General features: G+C 40.1%; 2 protein-coding genes across 11 annotated transcripts in view; one reads left to right on the forward strand and one right to left on the reverse strand.

Moving 5' to 3' along the window:
* The window catches only part of stxbp3 (syntaxin binding protein 3), a 63,595-nt gene extending 60,582 nt beyond the window's left edge, over positions 1 to 3,013 (forward strand). For all 4 annotated transcript variants that reach the window (XM_072573805.1, XM_072573807.1, XM_072573806.1 and 1 more), the window contains 2 exons: positions 861 to 1,009; positions 1,913 to 3,013. In XM_072573805.1, coding sequence (XP_072429906.1) covers positions 861 to 1,009; positions 1,913 to 1,974 — 211 coding nt within the window. In that variant the 3' untranslated portion in view covers positions 1,975 to 3,013. The remainder of the gene's footprint in view (positions 1 to 860; positions 1,010 to 1,912) is intronic.
* A 16,811-nt stretch (positions 3,014 to 19,824) lies between these two features.
* The window catches only part of LOC140479733 (uncharacterized), a 91,024-nt gene continuing 89,996 nt past the window's right edge, over positions 19,825 to 20,852 (reverse strand). For all 7 annotated transcript variants that reach the window (XM_072573812.1, XM_072573811.1, XM_072573810.1 and 4 more), the window contains one exon: positions 19,825 to 20,038. In XM_072573812.1, coding sequence (XP_072429913.1) covers positions 19,898 to 20,038 — 141 coding nt within the window. In that variant the 3' untranslated portion in view covers positions 19,825 to 19,897. The remainder of the gene's footprint in view (positions 20,039 to 20,852) is intronic.

Below are 20,852 nucleotides of genomic sequence, written 5' to 3' on the forward strand. Positions count from 1 at the left end.
ATTTCATAGGTTGTTTTACAATAGCAGTGGATTGACTATTTTGTTCATGTTTTTCTTAATGAAAGGAGAATTAGTATTTTGTCAAAAAACTTTGAATGGATTCGTTTTGATATTTTTTGGGGTAAAAGGTAAAGTTGTACAATTCAGTAATGTAAGACTTATAATTTGTGGATTAAAACAAAATTCTTGGTATTTCCAATGGACCATTGCTGTTGTGATCACCTTTTGACAGAATGTGTTCATTGATTGTAGTGAGCAGAGATGGAAATGTTTGAAATGTAGTGTTGAGCTCATGTCTAGGGAATTGGTTATGGATGCTCTTAGTAAAGTGCATTTCTGATTTCCTAATGTTGAATTTCCAGTTTTTCTAATACTTTTCTAAGGGAAATATCCAGAAAGACTGTCGTCTTACAAGGATAACGTGTATTCTTGATTTGATTGACCTCAGGAGGTAGACACTATTTAATAAGGAGTATCTAAAAGAAGTTTTCATTTTAGAACGTCATACTTCAGAACCAGGAGCAGAGAAAGAGCCTCTTTTGACCCATACAGCTGACAATAGCTCTTGCAAAGAGAAATCTAGTTCATTTCACTGCCCCATTCTTTCTCTATATCCATGCAATTTCTCCTCCATTAAATGTCTGTTTGAAGAAATTAGGAGATTTATATACAAATGTTAGGTTACAGAGAAAATGAAAGAAATTCCACAGGATTTGGAAGGATGTGGGCTGTGTGCTGGCAGGTGGACTAGATTGGGTTGGGCTATCTGCTCGGCATGGACAAGTTGGACCGAAGGCACTCTCTCCATGCAGTACATCTCTATGACTGTATATTAACTAATTATGTCCTTTCCTGTTTAGTGCTCGTCAGGGGAACAAAAGCAATATTCAAGATGACCGTAGAGGTGTGAAACTGATCATATTCATAATAGGAGGTGTCACTTACTCAGAAATACGTTCTGCATATGAAGTTTCTCAGAGCAATGTTAAGCATTGTGAAGTGATTGTTGGTAAGTACTTCTAAAATCTCTTTGTTAATAGTTTTGCCTTTTGTGTATTTGGGCTTTAATGTTGATAGTAAGATTTTAGCTCTTTTGTTTGACCCTGTGTGAATTAATTCAAGTTTAAAGGAAGCACGTTTTTATGGACCAGGCCAGCCCCCACAAAATATTTCAAGAAAGTGGCCCAGACCCTAACTTTTCTAGTTGTTTTAAGCAGGTATAATGTGGATATTCCAGGTGGGATACAGCTGGTCAAACCACTCAGTTTCAAATAAGACAGAATGAATTTACAAGATTACTGAATGAAACACAAACAGAAGAGAACAGAATACAGAATAACGTAACCTATCTGAAAACCCAATAGATCATCCCAATTTAAGGATGCTGTTCCGAATACTTGCAACAAACCCCATGAACACTCCTTGGCACAAAAGGTAAAATCAAAATTAGGGTCTTCGAAGAGAGATGTCAGCGAGAGAGGAGGATCAGCCTGGACCTGCTTCTATGGTTCCAGCAGCTTTTTCACCTGCCTGACTGCTTTCAGTGAATAGCCAGACCAAACCATCGACATGCTGAGCTGGGAAAACTGGTCACTTCCCTTTCATTGTGCCATTGTTTTTTTTTAAAATGCAAAAGCCTTTTGCCTGAGGCAGAATCTGTTAGCTATAATCAAACTTGCCCTAAAACACATTGAAACCCAGACTTATTGGAACTTGTGTCTTTTCCGACCCCTCTGGGGGAAAAAATAACAAGATTGAAGGAGCAGCATCATCACAACATGGTGAATATTTATGCAAGAGTGAGAAACTAATCTGGTTTTGGGAGAAGTAGATTCGGTTTTAAGCCAATGTGCACATGGATAATGTCATGCAGTTGCAAATTGCCAAACTGACACACAGATTTATTCTGCAGGGTCAACTCATATTCTTACACCCACAAGACTACTAGATGATCTGCAGAACCTGAACAAATGAAAGCGAAATGTTTGAATTAAACCAGTCACTTATATAGATTTCAGCAAATACGAAAGACAAGGTTTTGTATGGTTAATCTTATTTACCTAAATATTTTGATGATTTGGAATTCACAAATGTGTTGACTAGTGTAAAGTGCCTAAAGTAATGTAATTAAAATACTGTGAATTATGGCTCCAGCAGAGTTCCATTGACAAAGGATTTTCACTTTAGATCTACTGCCTAAAACAATTGTATACACAAGAATGCCATACTGTAGTTCATAATTCTGGTGTCACTACTATTGCATGTGTTTTATAAAAGCAATAACTATATGGGTGTATTTTCAGAGATTTATGTTGATTGTAGTCCTTGTATATTTTATAAACAGCATTTTGAATATATTGTCTAAAGTATATATTTATGTCTAACATGGGTCTTAAATAAAATTGTTAAATTTACAATTTCCAGTTGTAAAAGAAAAATATCTGTGTAATGAATGTTACAACGTAAATGCTTTTGACAAGCTCTGTAAAACTTTGTCAAAGCTAGGGCTTTATTATGTGAAATCAATGTTCTTTAATTTTCCAAACAGGTAAAACTATGCACTTCTATAAACAAAGAAAACAAATTTAGAACTGGTGCAATCTGTAATGTGATTTCAGCACAGTATTAGAATAATGGAAATGTGCAGGATGTTCCTGGAAATTACGTTATACTCACATGTATAGTTAAATGCAACACATTTGTCAGCCTTGAGGCATAATCCTACCCATATATGCTACCCAGAAAGTGCATTGTTTTTTTTCAGGGTGCCAATGCAATTCTAGTATGCATATGATGTGACTGTAAAGGTCAGTGAGGGTAGGAGGGGTAGAATTCTTCTTGTAACTATTTGCATAGGCTAATTCTCGCTGCTTTATTTTGTTTATCCATTAAATGCTATAAAGGAGAATGCACTTCAATATTTTTTGGAAAGTGCTGAACATCTGACAAAGTTATAAATTGTTTTGAATCTGTTCTGTCTTCTGACTAGCTATTAAACTAACAACTATACTGAGCTGTGTGTGTGGTACTTTCATGACATGGTCACATTTAGTGAATCAAATAGAATGTGTGATGTCTACTTTAAACTCCCCAATGAGATGTTTAGAAAGGTTTAATTTCTGTTGATGGAAATCTTAGTTGAGCAATTCCAGTGAACTAATACACTGTTCCACGGAGTTATTCGACATGGGTTTGTGACTTTAATTCCTGCACACTCAGTCCTTAATCTCAGTAGTGTTTGTGAAAGTTGGGAAGTGGAATTCTTTTCAAAGATGGAAAAGATAAATTTACAGACATGTACACAAGGTCTTTACAAAGACAAATCATAGATCATGGAAGATCACAGAATCCCAACACAGTGTGGAAACAGATCTTTTCAACCCAACAAGTCCACATTGACTAACACACTGACTAATGCACCTGACCTCCACATTCCTGATCACTGTGGGCAATTTAGCATGTCTTGCATATCTTTGGATTGTGCAAGGAAACTGGAGCATCTGGAGGAAACCCACACAGACATAGGGAGAATGTGCAAACTCCACCCAGACAGTCGCCTGAGGCTGGAGTTGCACACGGGTCTCTGGCACTAAGAGGCAGCAGTGCTAACCGCTGAGCCACTGTGCTGCCCCATCTGTCTTTCTGTTTGTTTTGAACCAGCAATGGAAGGGTTAAAAATGCACAAAGTGTGTTATTCACCTTGTTGTAAGCAACTGCATTGCTTAAGAGGCAGGTTTTTAATGTTACACCTGTATTTTAGAGGCATATGCTTGCTTCTGTCAGTCATAGCTTGGAATCAGAAGGTTGTGGGTTCACATCCCAAGATCTACTTTGATACTCCATTTCTGGAGTCGCGTTATCAGAGGTGCTGTCTTGAAAATGAACGTGAATTTGAACAAAAGCAATGGAATTAGCCCTTGTGTCCTGGCCAATAGTTAGTATTCAGTCAATAAATAGATTGACCGTTATTACATTTGCTACAAACTTGTTTGAAGTAGTTTGCAATGTGCAGTTTAGCTGTCAAGTTTCCTACATTATACTTGTGACTTTACATGAGCAGTTTTTGATAGCTGTAAAACTTTGTGATATCTGGTGATCCTGAAAGAATTACATGCAATATGGTTGACTACATAGTGACGGTGGCATTGCATACTGCTGTGCATTTAGCCAAGAATTAAAAGGTGGTGCTCCCATTGGAAAGTATGAAGATGATTTAGGAATGTAAGACTCAGCATTCAGCCCTTTAAGCCAGCTCTACTATTCAATAAGATTATGGCTGATCTGATTGTAGTCTCAGTTCCACTTTCTTGTCTGCCTGTCATAACTCTTAGCTCTGTCTCAATCTTGAATAGACTCTCTGCCCCAGCCTCCACTGCTTTTTCAAGTCTACTTGTCATGGAATATTGAGGAGCATGAACTATTTGAACAAATTCTGTTTTTATAATCTTTAATCACAAGTAATTAATCTGAAATACAAGAATCATGATTCCATGCATGCATAATAAAGACTTGTTTTAGGTTATGGCACTACAGAAATGGTCTTATTGCAATCTGAACAGAAGTGTATTGTATCTAACACAGTGCGTGTGCACAGCTTGTTCTCTAGTTATACATGTTAAATCTTAAAACTGTACGCAATTAAATAAGTGGCCATTCCGCTTATTGATCCTGACTTTTTATTAAAGCATTCCAATCACATGCCTTAGAAACTATTAAAAAGTCATGGCGTAAAAAGATGTCATTCATTCCATTGTGTCTGCTAATAAAACTAGTACTACATTCCAATCCCACCTTCCAGTACCTGATCCACAGCCTTGCAGGTTATAGCACTTCAGGTGCAGATCTTTTAAAGGTGTTTGAGGGTTTCTGCTTCCGTCATCAAACCAGACATCATTCTATGGATTCTACCAATTATCTTAAATCATCCCCTGGTTATTGACCCCTCTGTTGGGGAAATCACTTTCCTGTCGTCTTTATCCAACTCCTCTCATTACTTTGTACACCTCAATTAAGTCGAAAAATTCCATATTCTGAAAACCAGGTGGTCCCAAGCGTTTTGGATAAAGGATTGTATACCTGTACTAGCTAGATGGCTAGAGAACAGGCTGGACAACAGGAGACAGAGAGTAGCAGTGGAAGGGAGTTTCTCAAAATGGAGAACTGTGACCAGTGGTGTTTCCCAAGAATCCATGCTGGGTCGACTATTGTTTGTGATATACATAAATGATCTGCAGGAAGGTATAGGTAGTCTGATGAGCAAATTTACAGATGACACTAAGATTGGTGGCATAGCAGATAGTGAAGGGGACTGTCAGAATATAGATAGATTGGACAGTTGAGTGGAGAAATGGCAAATGGAGTTCCATCCGAGCAAATGAAGAGGTGATGCATTTTGGGAGATCCAACGCTAGAGCGAACTATACGGTAAATGAAAAAGCTCTGGCGAAAATGATGTACAGAGGGATTAGGGTGTTCTGGTCCATTGTTCCCTGAAGGTGGCAATGCAGGTCGATACAGTAGTCAAGAATGCATATGGCATGCTTCCCTTCATCGGACAGTGTATTGAGTACAAGGGTTGGTAGGTCATGTTACAGTTATATAAGACTTGGGTTCAGCCACATTTGGAATAGTGTGTATGATTCTGGTTGTCACATTGCTAGAGCGATGCTTTGGAGAAGGTGCAGAGGAGGTTCACCAGTATGTTGCCTTTTATAGAGAATGCAACTATGAAGTGAGGTTGAGTAGATTAGGATTATTTTCATTAGAAAGATGGAGATTGAGGGGGGATCTTATTGAGGTCTACAAAATCATGAGAAGCACAGACAGGGTGCATAGCAAGAAGCTTTCTCCCAAAAGGGGAGACTTGATTACTAGGGGTCATGAGTTCAAGGTGTGAGGGGAAAAGATTAAGGGAGATATGCATGGGAAGTTCTTTACTCAGAGGATGGTACGTACCTGGACCGCATTATTAGCAGAGGTGGTACAGACAGGCATGATAGCGTCATGTAAAATGTATCAACACAAGATACATGAATGGGCAGGGAGCAGAAGGGTACAGATCCTTGGAAAATAGGTGACACGTTTAGATAGAGGATCTGGATCCACGCAGGCTTGGAGGGCTGAAGGACCTGTTCCTGTACTGTAATTTTCTTTGTTCTTTGACTATACACCAAATTCCAGCTGTGGATAGCATTTCATACCATTACATAGAATCCAAAAACAGAGATGTGATTCTGGAGTGTCATCTGCAATTTTCTCAACTGTGCCTCCCACATCTAAGTTTAAATCATTGACATGTATACCGCAAACAACATGGGGCTCAATGCTGTGAACAGTGGAATGCTATCGGAAACTGCTGTCCATTCACAAAAGTATCCATTGTCCATTACCCTTTGTTTTCCGTCAGTCAATTTTTGATCCAACTCATTACGTTCTGCTGTACACTATTAGCTTTTATTTTTCTGATGGTTTGCCATGTAGGACTTTGTCAGATGCCTTTCTAAAATCCAGTATGCAATACCCATAGCACTGCCTTCATCAATTTTCTTTTTTACATCCTCAAACAATTCAATCAAGTTAGCAAGACATGACACTCCATTGCCAGAAATATACCTGTACTGCTGTCCCTGATTCATCTGCCTTTCTAAGTGACAGTTTATAGAGTCATAGCGATGTACAGCATGGAAACACACTCTTCGGTCCAACCCGTCCAGGCCGACCAGATATCCCAACCCAATCTAGTCCCACCTGCTAGCACCTGGCCCATATCCCTCCAAACCCTTCCTATTCATATGCCCATCCAAATGCCTTTTAAATATTACAATTGTACCAGCCTCCACCATTTCCTCTGGCAGCTCATTCCATACAGGTACCACCCTCTGCGTGAAAAAGTTGCCCCTTAGGTCTCTTTTATATCTTTCCCTTCTCACCCTAAATCTATGCCCTCTAGTTCTGGACCCCCTCCCCCCCAAACTCATGGAAAAGACTTTGCCTATTTACCCTATCCATGCCCCTCATAATTTTGTAAACCTCTATAAGGTCACCCCTCAGCCTCTGATGCTCCAGGGAAAACAGCCTCAGCCTGTTCAGCCTCTCCCCATAGCTCAAATCCTTCAACCCTGGCAACATCTTTGTACATCTTTTCTGAACCCTTTCCAGTTTCACAACATCTTTCTGATAGGAAGGAGATCAGAATTGCACGCAATTTCCAACAGTGTCCTAACCAATGTCCTGAGTCTACATTAGATTGGTGCTGGAAAAGCACAGCAGATCAGGCAGCATCAGAGGAGCAGGAAAATCGACGTTTTGGGTAAAAGCCAAATAAGAGGCAGGGAGCTTGCAGGGTGGAGAGGTAAATGAGAGGGGGTGAGGGTGGGGAGAAAGTAGCATAGAGTACAATAGGTGAATGGGGGTGGGGATGGAGGTGATATGTCCTGTACAACCGTAACATGACCTCCCAACCGTAACATGTATTCAATACTCTGACAAATAAAAGAAAGCATACCAAACGCCGCCTTCACTATCCTAGCTACCTGTGATTCCACTTTCAAGGATCTATGAACCTGCACTCCAAGGTCTCTTTGTTCAGCAACACTCTCTAGGCCCTTACCATTAAGGCTATAAGTCCTTAAAAGATTTCTTTTCCCAAAATGCAGCACCTGGCATTTATCTGAATTAAACTCCATCTGCAACTTCTCAGCCCAATGGCACATCTGATCAAGATCCTGTTGTAATCTAAGGTAACTTTCTTTGCTGTTCACTACACCTCCAATTTTGGTGTCATCTGCAAACTTACTAACTGTACCCCTTATGCTCCCATCCAAATCACTTATGTAAATGACAAAAAGTAGAGGACCCAGCACTGATCCTTGTGGCACTCCACTGGTCACAGGCCTCCAGTCTGAAAAAAACCCTCCACCACCACCCTCTGTCTTCTACCTTTGAGCCAGTTCTGTACCCAAATGGCTAGTTCTCCCTGTATTCCATGAGATCTAACCTTGCTAACCAGTCTCCCATGGAGAACCTTTTCAAACGCCTTACTGAAGTCCATATAGATCACATCTACCACTCTGCCCTCATCAATCCTCTTTGTTGCTTCCTCAAAAAATTCAATCAAGTTTGTGAGACATGATTTCCCATGCACAAAGCCACGTTGACTATCCCTAATCAGTCCTTGCCTTTCCCAATACTTGTACATCCTGTCCCTCAGGATTCCCTCCAACAACTTTCCCACCACCGACATCAGGCTCTCTGGTCTATAGTTCCCTGGCTTGACCTTACTACTCTTTTTAAAGAGTGGCACCACGCTAGCCGACCTCCTGTCTTCTGGCACCTCACCTGTAACTATCGATGATACAAATATCTCAGCAAGAGGCCCTGCAATACCTTCCCTAGCTTCCCACACAGTTCTAGGGTACACCTGATCAGGTCCTAGGGATTTATCCACCTTTATGCATTTCAAGACATCCAGCACTTCCTCCTCTGTAATCTGGACATATTGCAAGGTGTCACCATCTATTTCATTACTTTCTATATCTTCCATATCCTTTTTCACAGTAAATACTGATGCAAAATACTCATATAGTGTCTCTCCCGTTTTCTGTGGCTCCACACAATGGCCGCCTTACTAATCTTTGAGGGACCCTATTCTCTCCCTAGTTACCCTTTTGTCCTTAATGTATTTGTAAAAACCCTTTGGATTCTCCTTAATTCTATTTGCCAAAGCTATCTCATGTCCCCTTTTTACCCTCCTGATTTCCCTCTTAAGTATACTCCTACTGCCTTTATATTCTTCTAAGGATTCATTCGATCTATCCTGTCAATACCTTACATATGTTTCCTTCTTTTTCTTAACAAAACCCTCAATTTCTTTAGTCATCCAGCATTCCCTATACCTACCAGCCTTTCCTTTCACCCTGACAGAAATGTACTTTCTCTGGATTCTTGTTATCTCACTTCTGAAGACTTCCCATTTTCCAGCCGTCCCTTTACCTGCGAACATCTGCCCCAATCAGCTTTCGAAGGTTCTTGCCTAATACCATCAAAATTGGCCCTTCTCCGATTTAGAACTTCAACTTTTAGATCTGGTTTATCCTTTTCCATCAATATTTTAAATCTAATGGGATTATGGTGGCTGGACCCAGAGTGCTCCCCCACTGACACCTCAGTCACCTGCCCTGCCTTATTTCCCAAGAGTAGGTCAAGTTTTGCACCTTCTCGAGTAGGTACATCCACATACTGAATCAGAAAATTTTCTTGTACACACTTAATAAACTCCTCTCCATCTAAACCCTTAACACTATGGCAGTCCCAGTCGATGTTTGTAAAGTTAAAATCCCCTACCATAACTACCCTATTATTCTTACAGATAGCGGAGATCTCCTTACAAGTTTGTTTCTCAACAATCCCAATAAGGTGATCATCCCTTTCTTATTTCTCAATTCCACCCAAATAACTACCGTAGATGTATTTCCAGGAATATCCTCCCTCAGCACAGCCGTAATGCTATCCCTGATCAAAAAGCCACTCCCCCTCCTCTCTTGCCTCCCTTTCTATCCTTCCTGTAGCATTTTTATCCTGGAACATTAAGCTGCCATTCCTGCCCATCCCTGAGCAATGTCTCTGTTATTGCTATGATATCCCACTCCCATGTTCCTAACCATGCCCTGAGTTCATCTGCCTTCCCTGTTAGGCCCCTTGCATTGAAATAAATGCAGTTTAATTTATTAGTCCTACCATGTCCCTGCCTGCCCTGACTGTTTGACTCGCTTCTGTTCTCAACTATATCAGTCTCAGACTGATCTCTTTCCTCACTATCTCTCTGGGTCCCACCCCTACCCTGCCCCCACCTTACTAATTTAAATCCTCTTGAGCAGCTCTAACAAATCTCCCTGCCAGTATATTAGTCCCCTTCCAATTTGGGTGCAAACTGTCCTTCTTTTACAGGTCACAACTGCCCCAAAAGAGATTCCAATGGTCCAATGGTGAATTCTTCTCCCACATACCAGCTCCTCAGCCATGCATTCATCTGCTCTATCCTCCTATTCCTGCCCTCACTAGCTTGTAGCACCGGGAGTATTCCAGATATTACTACTCTTGAGGACTTCCTTTTTAAATTCCTGCCTAACTGTCTGTAATCTCCCTTCAGAATCTCAATCTTTTCCCTTCCTATGTCGTTGGTTCCAATGTGGACAATGACCTCTTGTTGGCCCCTCTCCCCCTTAAGAACATTCTGCACCCTGTCTGAAACATCCTTGATCCTGGCACCAGGAAAGCAACACATCATTCTGATTTTTTGTTGCTGACCACTGAAATGTCTGTCTGTACCTCGGACTGGAGAGTCCCCTAACACAATTGACCTCTTGGAACTTGACGTACCCCTCGGTGAATTAGAGCCAGTCTCAATACCAGAAACTTGGCTATTCATGGTCCGTTCCCCTGAGAATCCATCACTCCCTACATTTTCCAAAACAGCATACTTGTTTGAAGTGGGTATAGGCTCCTGCACTAGCTGCCTACCTCTCTTACCTCTCCTGGAGTTACCCCATCTTTGTGACTGTATCTGAGACTTTTCCCCCTTCCTATAACTGCCATCCATCACATACTATTGCTGTTGCAAATTCCTCATTGCTTCTAACTATCTCTCCAACCGATCCATTCAATCTGATAAGATTCGTAACCGACAGCATTTATTGCAGATATAATCCACAGCAACCCATAAACATTCTCTAAACTCCCACATCTGACAAGAAGCACATATCACTGTACTAAAAGCCATTTTTGCTCCTTCACAATCTACAGATCCAGAAAATAACACCGTTTTATTCCTTGATAAAATACTGCCCCAGGTTAAAAGAATAGTTATGGCTTATATTTTAAGTTTAATCAAGAGACATATCTCAAAAAACATATAATCAAGAAAGAACCCACTCTACTCACTACTGCAGATGTTCTGGAGGCACATTTAAAAACAATGCACTTATCTGCTTCTGTGCTATGAACTTCACCCAAACAGTTCCTTCAAGATCAGTTGTGAATTTCACTGTTTCTTTGCTGTGAATTTCACCCAAACAGTTCCTCCAAGACCAGTTGTGAATTTCACTGTTTGTTAATTTTTCCAGACGCACTCCGATGTCCAGCGATACATGAATTCAAACAGCAAAGGCGGTACTGTACATGTTCACTCTGGTGTCAGTTTCTTTCTCTCTCTCTCCCCTGCACTGACCTCACCTGTCTCAAAACTCATTCTAAAAATTTGCCCACCTCTGAGGTTAGACTAACTAATTGGCCTATATCTCACACCCTTGCTAAACAATGGGACAATGTTGGCACACCTCTAGTCCTCTGGTACCTTGCTTGGAACTCGTGAAAATTGGAAAATGCTTCTTAGTGTCTGATATTACCTGCCTAGCTTTTTTCACAACCTGTGCTACAATTCATTCAGAGTTGGTGATGTATTTATTTTCAAGGATATCAGTCCTTCTACTACTTACATACAATTAACATAATATGGGGTAATATTTCACACCGCTCCTCTTTCTAGAATGCCTGCATAATCCTCATTCCCTTTATGAAGAGAGAGACAAAGTGATCAATAAGATCCCTGCCCATATTATCTGAATTCATGCATTAATTACCTGTATATCACGAAATGGCTCTCACATTTCCTCAGTTATCCTCTTGCTTATCATAAAACATCTTTGAGTGTTTCTTGATTTTTCTCTGCCAATTATATTTTATATCTGCTGTGTTTTCCTAATTTATACTTTTACTTCTTCACTGTACTTTCAGTGCTCCTTTAGGCTTTCTACAGTATTAAGGGTTTTTAAAATTGTGTTACTGTCATAAGCCTGCTTTTTTGGTTCATCTTGCCCTGTATTTTTTGGATATCATGGATCTCCAGATATGACAGAACTACCTTCTTTACTTTGTGGGGACCTACCTGTGCCTTTTGAATCTTGCTTTTTTAAAAAAGCCTTGCCACTCAGTCCATTTTTGCTCGACAATTGATAAAGAATTGTGTATATCATCCACCTTCTCAGCTGTAATTGATTCCATAACCTATTCTATATCCCCACCCTTTTATTCACCTGAAAATTCTGTATTCAGGGAGGTTGAACTACATTCCTTGCCCCTTTTTAAGCCAAGTTTATTTTATAACAATATTACTATGTTGCCATGTGTCTCTGTGCCTTCAGCTCATCAGCATTGTTTGCTATAGTTCTATGTGATAACATATATACCTTCTAAACTGCCAAATACCTCTGATGTTTCCTTTACGTATTTGCTTTTTTTTTGCCTTTTCAGAGTCACTTGCGAATTTTCTGTCTCCCATTCCCTGTTCTGAATTTGTCCTATCTGAATCTACCCTCAAGTCCCCATATCCCTTGGTCAATCTAATTTATACTGAACCTAATGGTCCTGGCAAATCTCAATGTGAGGATGTACATCCCGATTCTGTACAGGTGTAGACTTGTAGACAGGTGTACAGGTCCAGCTTCTCTCAATTCTCCCAGTTTTACAGTCACTAGTATACAGGACAGGGAGAAACCCCTAGATTACTGCTTTCGTGGTTTGCTTTTCAGTCTCCTGTCTAGCTTCCTAAAATCTGCTTTCAGGACCTTATCCCCTTTCATATCTATGTCACTGATATGAGTGGACCACAGCATCTGGCTGTTCATCCTATCCACCAATGTCCTGCAACTGCTTCATGAAATCTTTGACCTTGGTACCTGGGTGATAATATATCATCATAGAGTTCTATCTACTAACACAGAGATGCCTGCCTGTTTTCCTAAATAACAAATCCCCGATCACTACTGATCTTCTTTCTGTTTCCTCCCCTCCTGTGTAGTTGAGCTGTCTTTAGTGCCAGGAAGCTGACTCTGACTGCACTCTTCTGTGAATTCAACTCCCTCACCAATATCCAAAAATGAATCCTGTAGTGGGACCAACTCTCCAAATGTGCTATTCAGGTAGTCCTCAGCATCTTGAGCTCCAACTTCTGCAGCTAGTGAGACTTCTTACACATTGGGCCATCAAGGTCACTGTGAGTGTCCATGAGTTCTCATTATATATTACAGGAACCACATTTCACGTGACTGAGCTGTCCTGCCATGTCTTAATTTCATTTATGCAAGCTTTATTTACACTGGTTTATTTATACTTTACTTCACCTAACTCTGACTTTACTTTCCTGTTACTTGTGTTCCTTATTGAAATACGAATTTAAAAATGTATTTGGTTTTAAAAAGGTTGATAATTTTCAGCTCTTTAATGCCATTCCCTAACAGCAGTTTCTCTCCAACCAATGAACTTCCAGTTTTTTGATGATGTGACTTTTTGATTTATTTGATTTATTTTTCAAACGCTGCCAGCATCTTTAGTAGAAGCGTCTCCTACAGATCTGGTAATCTCTGCTTCCAGAAGGTCCCTTTTCCCCAGCTTTTTTTGAATGTCTTATCTACAGCTCTTCCCATTATCTTTACAGTGAAGCCTCTTCATGTTGCTGTTTGTGAATTTGTTAACTTCTCTTTTTGCCATATCATTACGGTTTTTGTAGTGATGGGAAGACATGACTTAGTTCAGCAACCCGGTGAACAACATGCTGCTCTGCTTTACTCTGATGAGTACCAAAGCAAATAATGAATTTGCATAAGTTATTCTACATCTTCAGCAAATAATACTTTCTGTTCTATAGGCACCAGCACCACCTGGCATGAGAAGCCACAGCCTTAGTCCCTCTGCTCAGCAGTATAAGACATAGGAGCAAATATCAGGCCACTCGGCCCATCGAGTCTGCTGCACCATTCAATCGTGGGTGATAAGTTTCTCAACCCCATTCTCCCACTATCTCCCCATAACCCTTGATCCCCCGCTACTCAAGAACCTATCTATTTCAGTCTTAAATATACTCAATGACATGGCCTCCACAGCCTTGTGTGGCAATGAATTCCATAGATTCACTACTCACTGGTGAATATGTTTCTCCTTATCTCTGTTCTAAAAGGTCTTCCCATTACTCTAAGGCTATGCCCTCAGGTCCTGGTCCCTCCTACCAATGGAAACATCTTTCCAACATCTACTGTGCTCACGCCAGTAGATCCCTTCTCATCCTTCTAAGCTCCATCAAGTATAGACCCAGAGTCCTCACACATTCCTCATATGTTACGCTTTACATTCCTGGGACCATTCTCATGAACCTCCTCTGAACACAGTCCAGGGCCAGTACATCCCTCCTGAGATATTGGGCCTAAAACTGCATTCAATACTCCAAATGTGGTTTGACCAGAGCCTTATAGAGCCTCAAAATTACATCACTATTTTTATACTCAAGTCCTTTCAAAATAAATGCCATTATTGCAATGCCTTCCTAACTACTGACTCAACCTGCAAGTTTACCTTGAAAGAATACTGGATTAGAACTCTCAAGTCTCTTTGCACTTCAGACTTCTGACTTTTCTCACCATTTAGAAAATAGTTCACACCTCCATTCTTCCTACCAAAGTGCATGACCTTACACTTTCTCACGTTGTACTCCATATATTCTGTAAGCACAGAGACAATCACCTCAGGGGCCAACCCAGTGTTAATATGGTCTTGGTATGGAGCAGCTCCCAGGCGCCCACTATCTCTCTGAGCACACCTGTGCTCATGTATGAAGATCTGGCATGATACATAATGTGATGACTTATAGTCCAAGTGACTGTCTGCCTTGGCCAATTGGGAAGATGAGATTTCTCTTCAATGTGCCATGCTCCATTGACTCTTTGAGCTGAGAGATCACAAGATGCCAGTCAAACCTCAATGCACTCTCATGCAGCGCATTGAGATTAGGTCAGAATAAGATGCAATGATACATTTTTAAAATAGTGGAAACAAATTAATCAAATTGACAGCCATTAAATGGGCACTGTAACTAAGTTCAAAATTGCAAGCTAAACTTCCAAATTCGAATCCTGCCTGGACCTCTTTCTTGCCTCTTTGGTCAGACACGAGTAGGTCCTCTGATTTTCTCAATCCTTCAGCACTGGGTGGCCAAAGATTAGGAACGGGAATTGAAGTGCAAATGAAACTTGAGTAGCAACCCCCTCAGGAAGTGAGAGAGGGACTGCAGTTTATCACATCCAGTGGAAGCAGTGAGCCACTTAACCTTCCACTGCACGAGACTGCTGCATGCATCATCCTTCACACCAATTCTCTGAAGCAAGAGGAGAAGTACTCCCAGATAGGATGCCTGCTGCCATGGTCCCTACCCCACTTTGAGGTGGCAGGATGGAACACCATGATTGTGCAGAGAGCTGAAAGGGGTGAATTTGTGGAAAGTGTGCGGAAGCAGCCCGTACAGGAAACAATTCATTGCCAAGCAAAATGGTATGGAGGCTATTTCGATGAGTCAACTCCAATTGTAGGCTGTATTCTCAAGGGAGATTTCCGGGCCTGGGGCCAATGTGAAATTCTGTCTAAACAGGAATGAGTTCAGATAGGTGTCCGTTGCTTGTCTCAAGGCATCTGGGCCAAATGCCAGGGTTTTGGGAGGCTATGGATGCCCTTGTTAGCCATTGAACATGAACAGATGCACAATATGCCAAGTCATGCAGGATCATCCAGCCCATTCCTCAGCTATTCAGTCTGCTCATTCCAGCAGCTTGAGTCCTGTACTTCCACAGCCACTTAAAACCATCTTGATGGATGTGTGGATTCATGAGCAGCAGCTTCCTGATGACAGCCACTAATCCTAGCTTTCTAGAATTCTACCTTAAGGTGACATGCTCTTGCCCTTATCTTGTGCACTAAAATCAGTCTGTGAACCATAGATTGCCTGCTGGCTTCCAATGTGAAAGTTCCAAAAAATCTGCTGCATGACCCTGTCTGCTAAAGTGCTACTTGAAGGGCAGTGCATTGCAGTTCTTCAGCTGTGACAATCCAGGGACACATTCTGCCTAATTGCCAATGAGGTGCCTGCAATTGCAGAGGTTACAGTAAAAACAAAGACAAAGTCCAATGATTAGGTTTGGTAGAGGCAGATAAAATGGTGTACTCACTGGATTGGAAGCCGAGAAGCAACATCAACAGGTATATGCTTGGCTTATATAGTCACGTTTCCTGAGCGGGCTGTATCTCCATTGGGCAGAAATTGATGAGGAAAGGGAAGTTCATTCCAGTAAGTTGAATCCTGAGATGCAAATGCATGTATTAGGGCTTCTCAACAACTGATGACAAGGACCTAATTGTGAAGGTTTGACTTGATGACAGCAATCTGGCAATGGATTTCCTCCTACAGTTCAAAATTGTGCCGCTTAGGTGGATTGGCCATGCTAAATTGCCCATAGTGGCTAGGGATGTGGCAGGCTAGATGGGTTAGCCATGGGAAATGTCGGTTATATGAATAGAGTGAGGTGTAGGTCTGGGTGGGATGCTCTTCAGAAAGTTGATACACACTCAATGGACCTAATTATCTCTATCTGACTGTTGGGATTCTATGAATCTGATTTTTGGACTCTCGCCGGATTCATTCGTCACATTCACTGTCATACTTGATACATCCAGGAAAAGAGTTTGTGGTAAGCTGTCAAAAAAGAATGATTACTTTTGATCCATAGATTTATGCTGAAAAAGACCTGGATAAGCATGATCTCAGTGAGAGAGCGAGATACAGCAGTGTTGAGAAATGGTAGGGGACACCACAGGTAATAGTAGTGGAACAAGGAGTTAACTCATGACAAGTGGGAAGCTGGAGCGGTGCTTGGAGGGTTGTTGGCTGTGGTGCCTGGAGTGAGGATTTCTAGCTATAATAGGCTGTGAGTGTGGACTCGAGGATTCAACAGGTCTGTGGCTGCAACAGTGGCAGTGCCTGGTGTCAGGACACCTGGCTGCGGTAGGCCTGAGAAGTGAACTCGATGGGTCATCGTCTCGTTGGTGCTTGGCGGGTAGTCAGCTCCTGGCTGTGGTAGGCCTGAAGCACAGGAACTCCTTGAGGTCCAGGCCACCTTGTGGAGACCTAGCAGAAGCCCTAGAACTATATTTAAAGACCCCTTTTACAGAAGATGAACTCTATTTATGTAATTTCTTTTTATTCTTTTTGTAACTCAAAATGGCATCAGATTATGGCACTGTGTCTCCCATAAATATGTGACAATAAATAACTCATAAAGTGATGATATGGTTGTAATTTGATAAAATAAGAATGAGAGTGGTCCCAATGGCAGATGATGGAGGAAGATGGTTTAGTTAAACCATGTCAAAGGCTGCAGGCTGGTCAAGAAGGACAAGGAATATTGATTTACCTTAGTGATCTCATTCAATATTCTGTAAAATTAACCATGTATGATACACTGAAATGTTGTAATAACATTTTTAGATTAACTTCAATCATTTGCTTGAAACAGAATCTCTCCAAAAACTAGATGCTTGTATTTCTTGTGAAACCATGACCTGGCTACATTCTATTATCTTTTTGTAATCCAGTATGTAATACACAGTGTATGATGACACTGGAAAATGGTTCACTTTTTGAATATTTATGGTGTATAATTAAATGTTCAATGAGTGTTGTTGGCTGGGAGATGAAATATCAGACTTCAGGAGCAATAACAGGGGAACTTTACAGCTGACCTAGTTGTTTCAAAATCCATTGAGTGGACTGGCTTGGTCAGTATACAAACCATTATCGACAGAACTATTAGTCTCATGAATAAATGTATTCTTTTAATGATAGACATCTTAAAATGAACAGTAATCTGATAAGTATTGCCAGATTTAATAACTCAAAAATATTGTGTTGATTTAACTGAAGGAAGTACTTAAATGTAAAGTAATTACAGGTACTATTATTCACCTACTACAAACTATTGTTGGAAGTTAAGAAGATTTAGTTACAAAGGTTCCTCAAGGCTCTTTGGGTGGGATAAGATGATCTGTAATTTAATCAACCTGAATTTTGATACTGTTCTTGTTTAAATAATAGGTTTATTTTAATTTAGGATATTTTGAAATATTTGATAATGATTCTTGTGTTTTCTGCAGCTTTATAAAAAGTAATAAAACTTTTCTCTGTGTTTGTCTACTGGCTCACACATATTTGGGGATGAGGTTTTTCTATTAGCTCACTCTTATATTTGGGGTTTATTACCTGCATATATAGCAAAATAAAATGAGAAAAAATCATTTCAGTAAGATTTAATAAATGTCTGATGCTTGAGAGATGCTGAGAAGAATTGTTGCACCATCCACTGTTGCGTATTTGCAACTGCAGCACTACTTTTTCAAATGCGAGTGGGCAATCCATACTTTGTGCTTTTAACATCTACTCATGTTTTTCAAGTCTTCACCAGCAAGTATGTTTTTCAATGTCTGACTTCATAGCTTCATTGAAATGTTCAACACAAAAAATATTTGGTATATTTTGAAGAACAATACAGTTAGACTTACTGCCCTGCTTATTCCAATCTCTCTGCAATCCTGCAAGCATTTATCCAAAATTTAAAGGCTACTGTTGAATCTTTGTTTGCTACCCAATTAAAATGTACCTTCCAAATCCTAACCACTTTTTGACTGATTCTTAGACAATCACATTAAATGTGTGCATTCTAGTTATCAATGCTTTAGCTGTTGGGAATCTCTGAACCTTTTTTTTAAAGAGTCGTGATATGGAGGTGCTGGTGTTGGACTGGGGTGGACAAAGTCAGAAGTCACATGACACTAGGTTATAGTCCAACAGGTTTATTTGAAATCACAAGCCTTTGGAGAACAGCCCTTTGTCAGGTGTAGTGAGAGAGAAGAGCACACAGCCACAGACTTTATAGGCAGAGGAATCAAGGGCAGAGAGATCAAAGGATCATACAGCTGGTGTGAGCCGAGTGTCAGATAATTAGTCTCTGCAGGTGACCAAGAGTGTTAGATGGTGAGTAAAGTGTCAACAGCTTAATAACCAGTGACAGGAATGACCTATAATCCGATTAAGTGAGGCAGAGAGATAATTTAAAAAATTAAAAATAAGATGGTGCTGGAGATAGACTAAATGGCTGGAATAACATGATAGGTATAAGAGTTACATGCCAAGGGTCTAACCAAAATAATAAGTAATTTAAAACTGTACAAACTAATTAAGGTAGAGAGATGGTGTCAAAACAGGTCATTAAGTAAGATTTTACAGATACAGAAGTGTGGTGAGGTCACATGGAGCACAACATAATCACATGGTTACATGATTTTGTACAGTTTTGAATTACTTATTACTTTGGTTAGACTCTTTCAAAGTGTCTATGTGAAAAGCCATTGAAGGAGATGCAAGGACTAGAATCAAGTGAGTGGCTACAACAGTAATACACTGAAAAGCAAGGATACATGTCGACTAAGTAAAGCAAAGAGATTGAGGAGAACAAGAAGGAACATTCTCTCTAATTACAGTTACTCAGGGTCATTAATCAAGACAGCTCTTTTGAACTAGGGAATAGATAGAAACCTGAGCACCAACAAATTATTTGGACACCTGCGCAAAAATGAGTCACTTCTGATTACTAGTGATCAATGACATCCTAGATATAGTTAAAAATCACACAACACCAGGTATAGTCCAACAGGTTTAATTGGAAGCACACTAGCTTTCGGAGCGACGCTCCTTCATCAGGTGATTGTGGAGGGCTCGACTGTAACACAGAATTTATAGCAAAAATTTGCAGTGTGATGTAACTGAAATTATACATTGAAACTATCCTAGATATAAGAGGTTTAGAGCTAGGACCCAAAATCTGCAATAATTATCTAACTGTAGCCCTTAATATTTCAAATCAATGTACTGTTTGAGAAAAAAGTACCAAATTCATATTCCATTTTGCACTATTATATTTAATATTACACCACCCATCACACTGGGTTCATTTACAGTATCAGAAAAATATTAGAAATCATACAAATATTTATAGTACTCAGCTTTGGCCAAGTCAGCAGACAAAATCTTAATCATCCTCCTCGTGGTTTTCTTCATGCTGTTTGCAGTCTCAATTGCTCTGTCCAACGTGGTGTTTAAATGTAAAATTTCCTTTTAGAAAACATTCCCAGTTTAGAAACAGAATGTATAAATGAATTGTTTGAAACAATCATATTGCTAAACTTAGGTACACTTTACAAACCAATGCTCAATATGTAATTTCTACTTTTGAAAATTAATGTAATTAAAAATACTTTAACATATTTCTTAATGTGCAGGACAAGTTAGAATTTCTCTAGCTGGAGTCTATCTCATTTTTCATATGAACAAAATGAATTGAGAAAAATATAATCCCTTTTAGGACTGCTTTGAATCCATGTCTTTTTTAAGATCTCTCCCTTTGCAAGAGCAGCACTACAGCCATACAGTCAGACCAACCAGGCTTCCTAAACTGAAATATTCCCATTTCCTTTGTTTGGCACATGTGCCTCTAAACCTTTCCTATTCATGTAGCCAAATATCATTTAAATGTAGTATTTGTACCCACCTTTACCACTTCCTCTGGCAGTTCATTCCATATATACACCACTCACTATGAGAAAACGTTGTTCCTCAAGTCACTTCTAAACTTTTCCCCTCTCACTTTAAACCGATGCCTTCTAGTTTTGGACTCCTCTACCCTAGGGAGAAAACCTTTGCCATTCACCTTATCTATGCCTCTCATGATTTTATAAGCTTCTATAAGGCCACCCCTCAACCTCCTGTGTTCCAGTGAAAGAAGTCCCAGCTATCCGTCTCTCCTTATAACTCAAACCTTCCAGTTTCAGTTACATCATTCTTGTAAATCTTTCTTGCACCTTTCCAATTTAATAATATACTTCCTTAAGCAAGGTGGCCAGAATTCTAATCGGCAGTCCAAATATAG

The sequence above is a fragment of the Chiloscyllium punctatum genome, chromosome 7 (genome assembly GCF_047496795.1).
Source record: "Chiloscyllium punctatum isolate Juve2018m chromosome 7, sChiPun1.3, whole genome shotgun sequence".
NCBI lineage: Eukaryota > Metazoa > Chordata > Chondrichthyes > Orectolobiformes > Hemiscylliidae > Chiloscyllium > Chiloscyllium punctatum.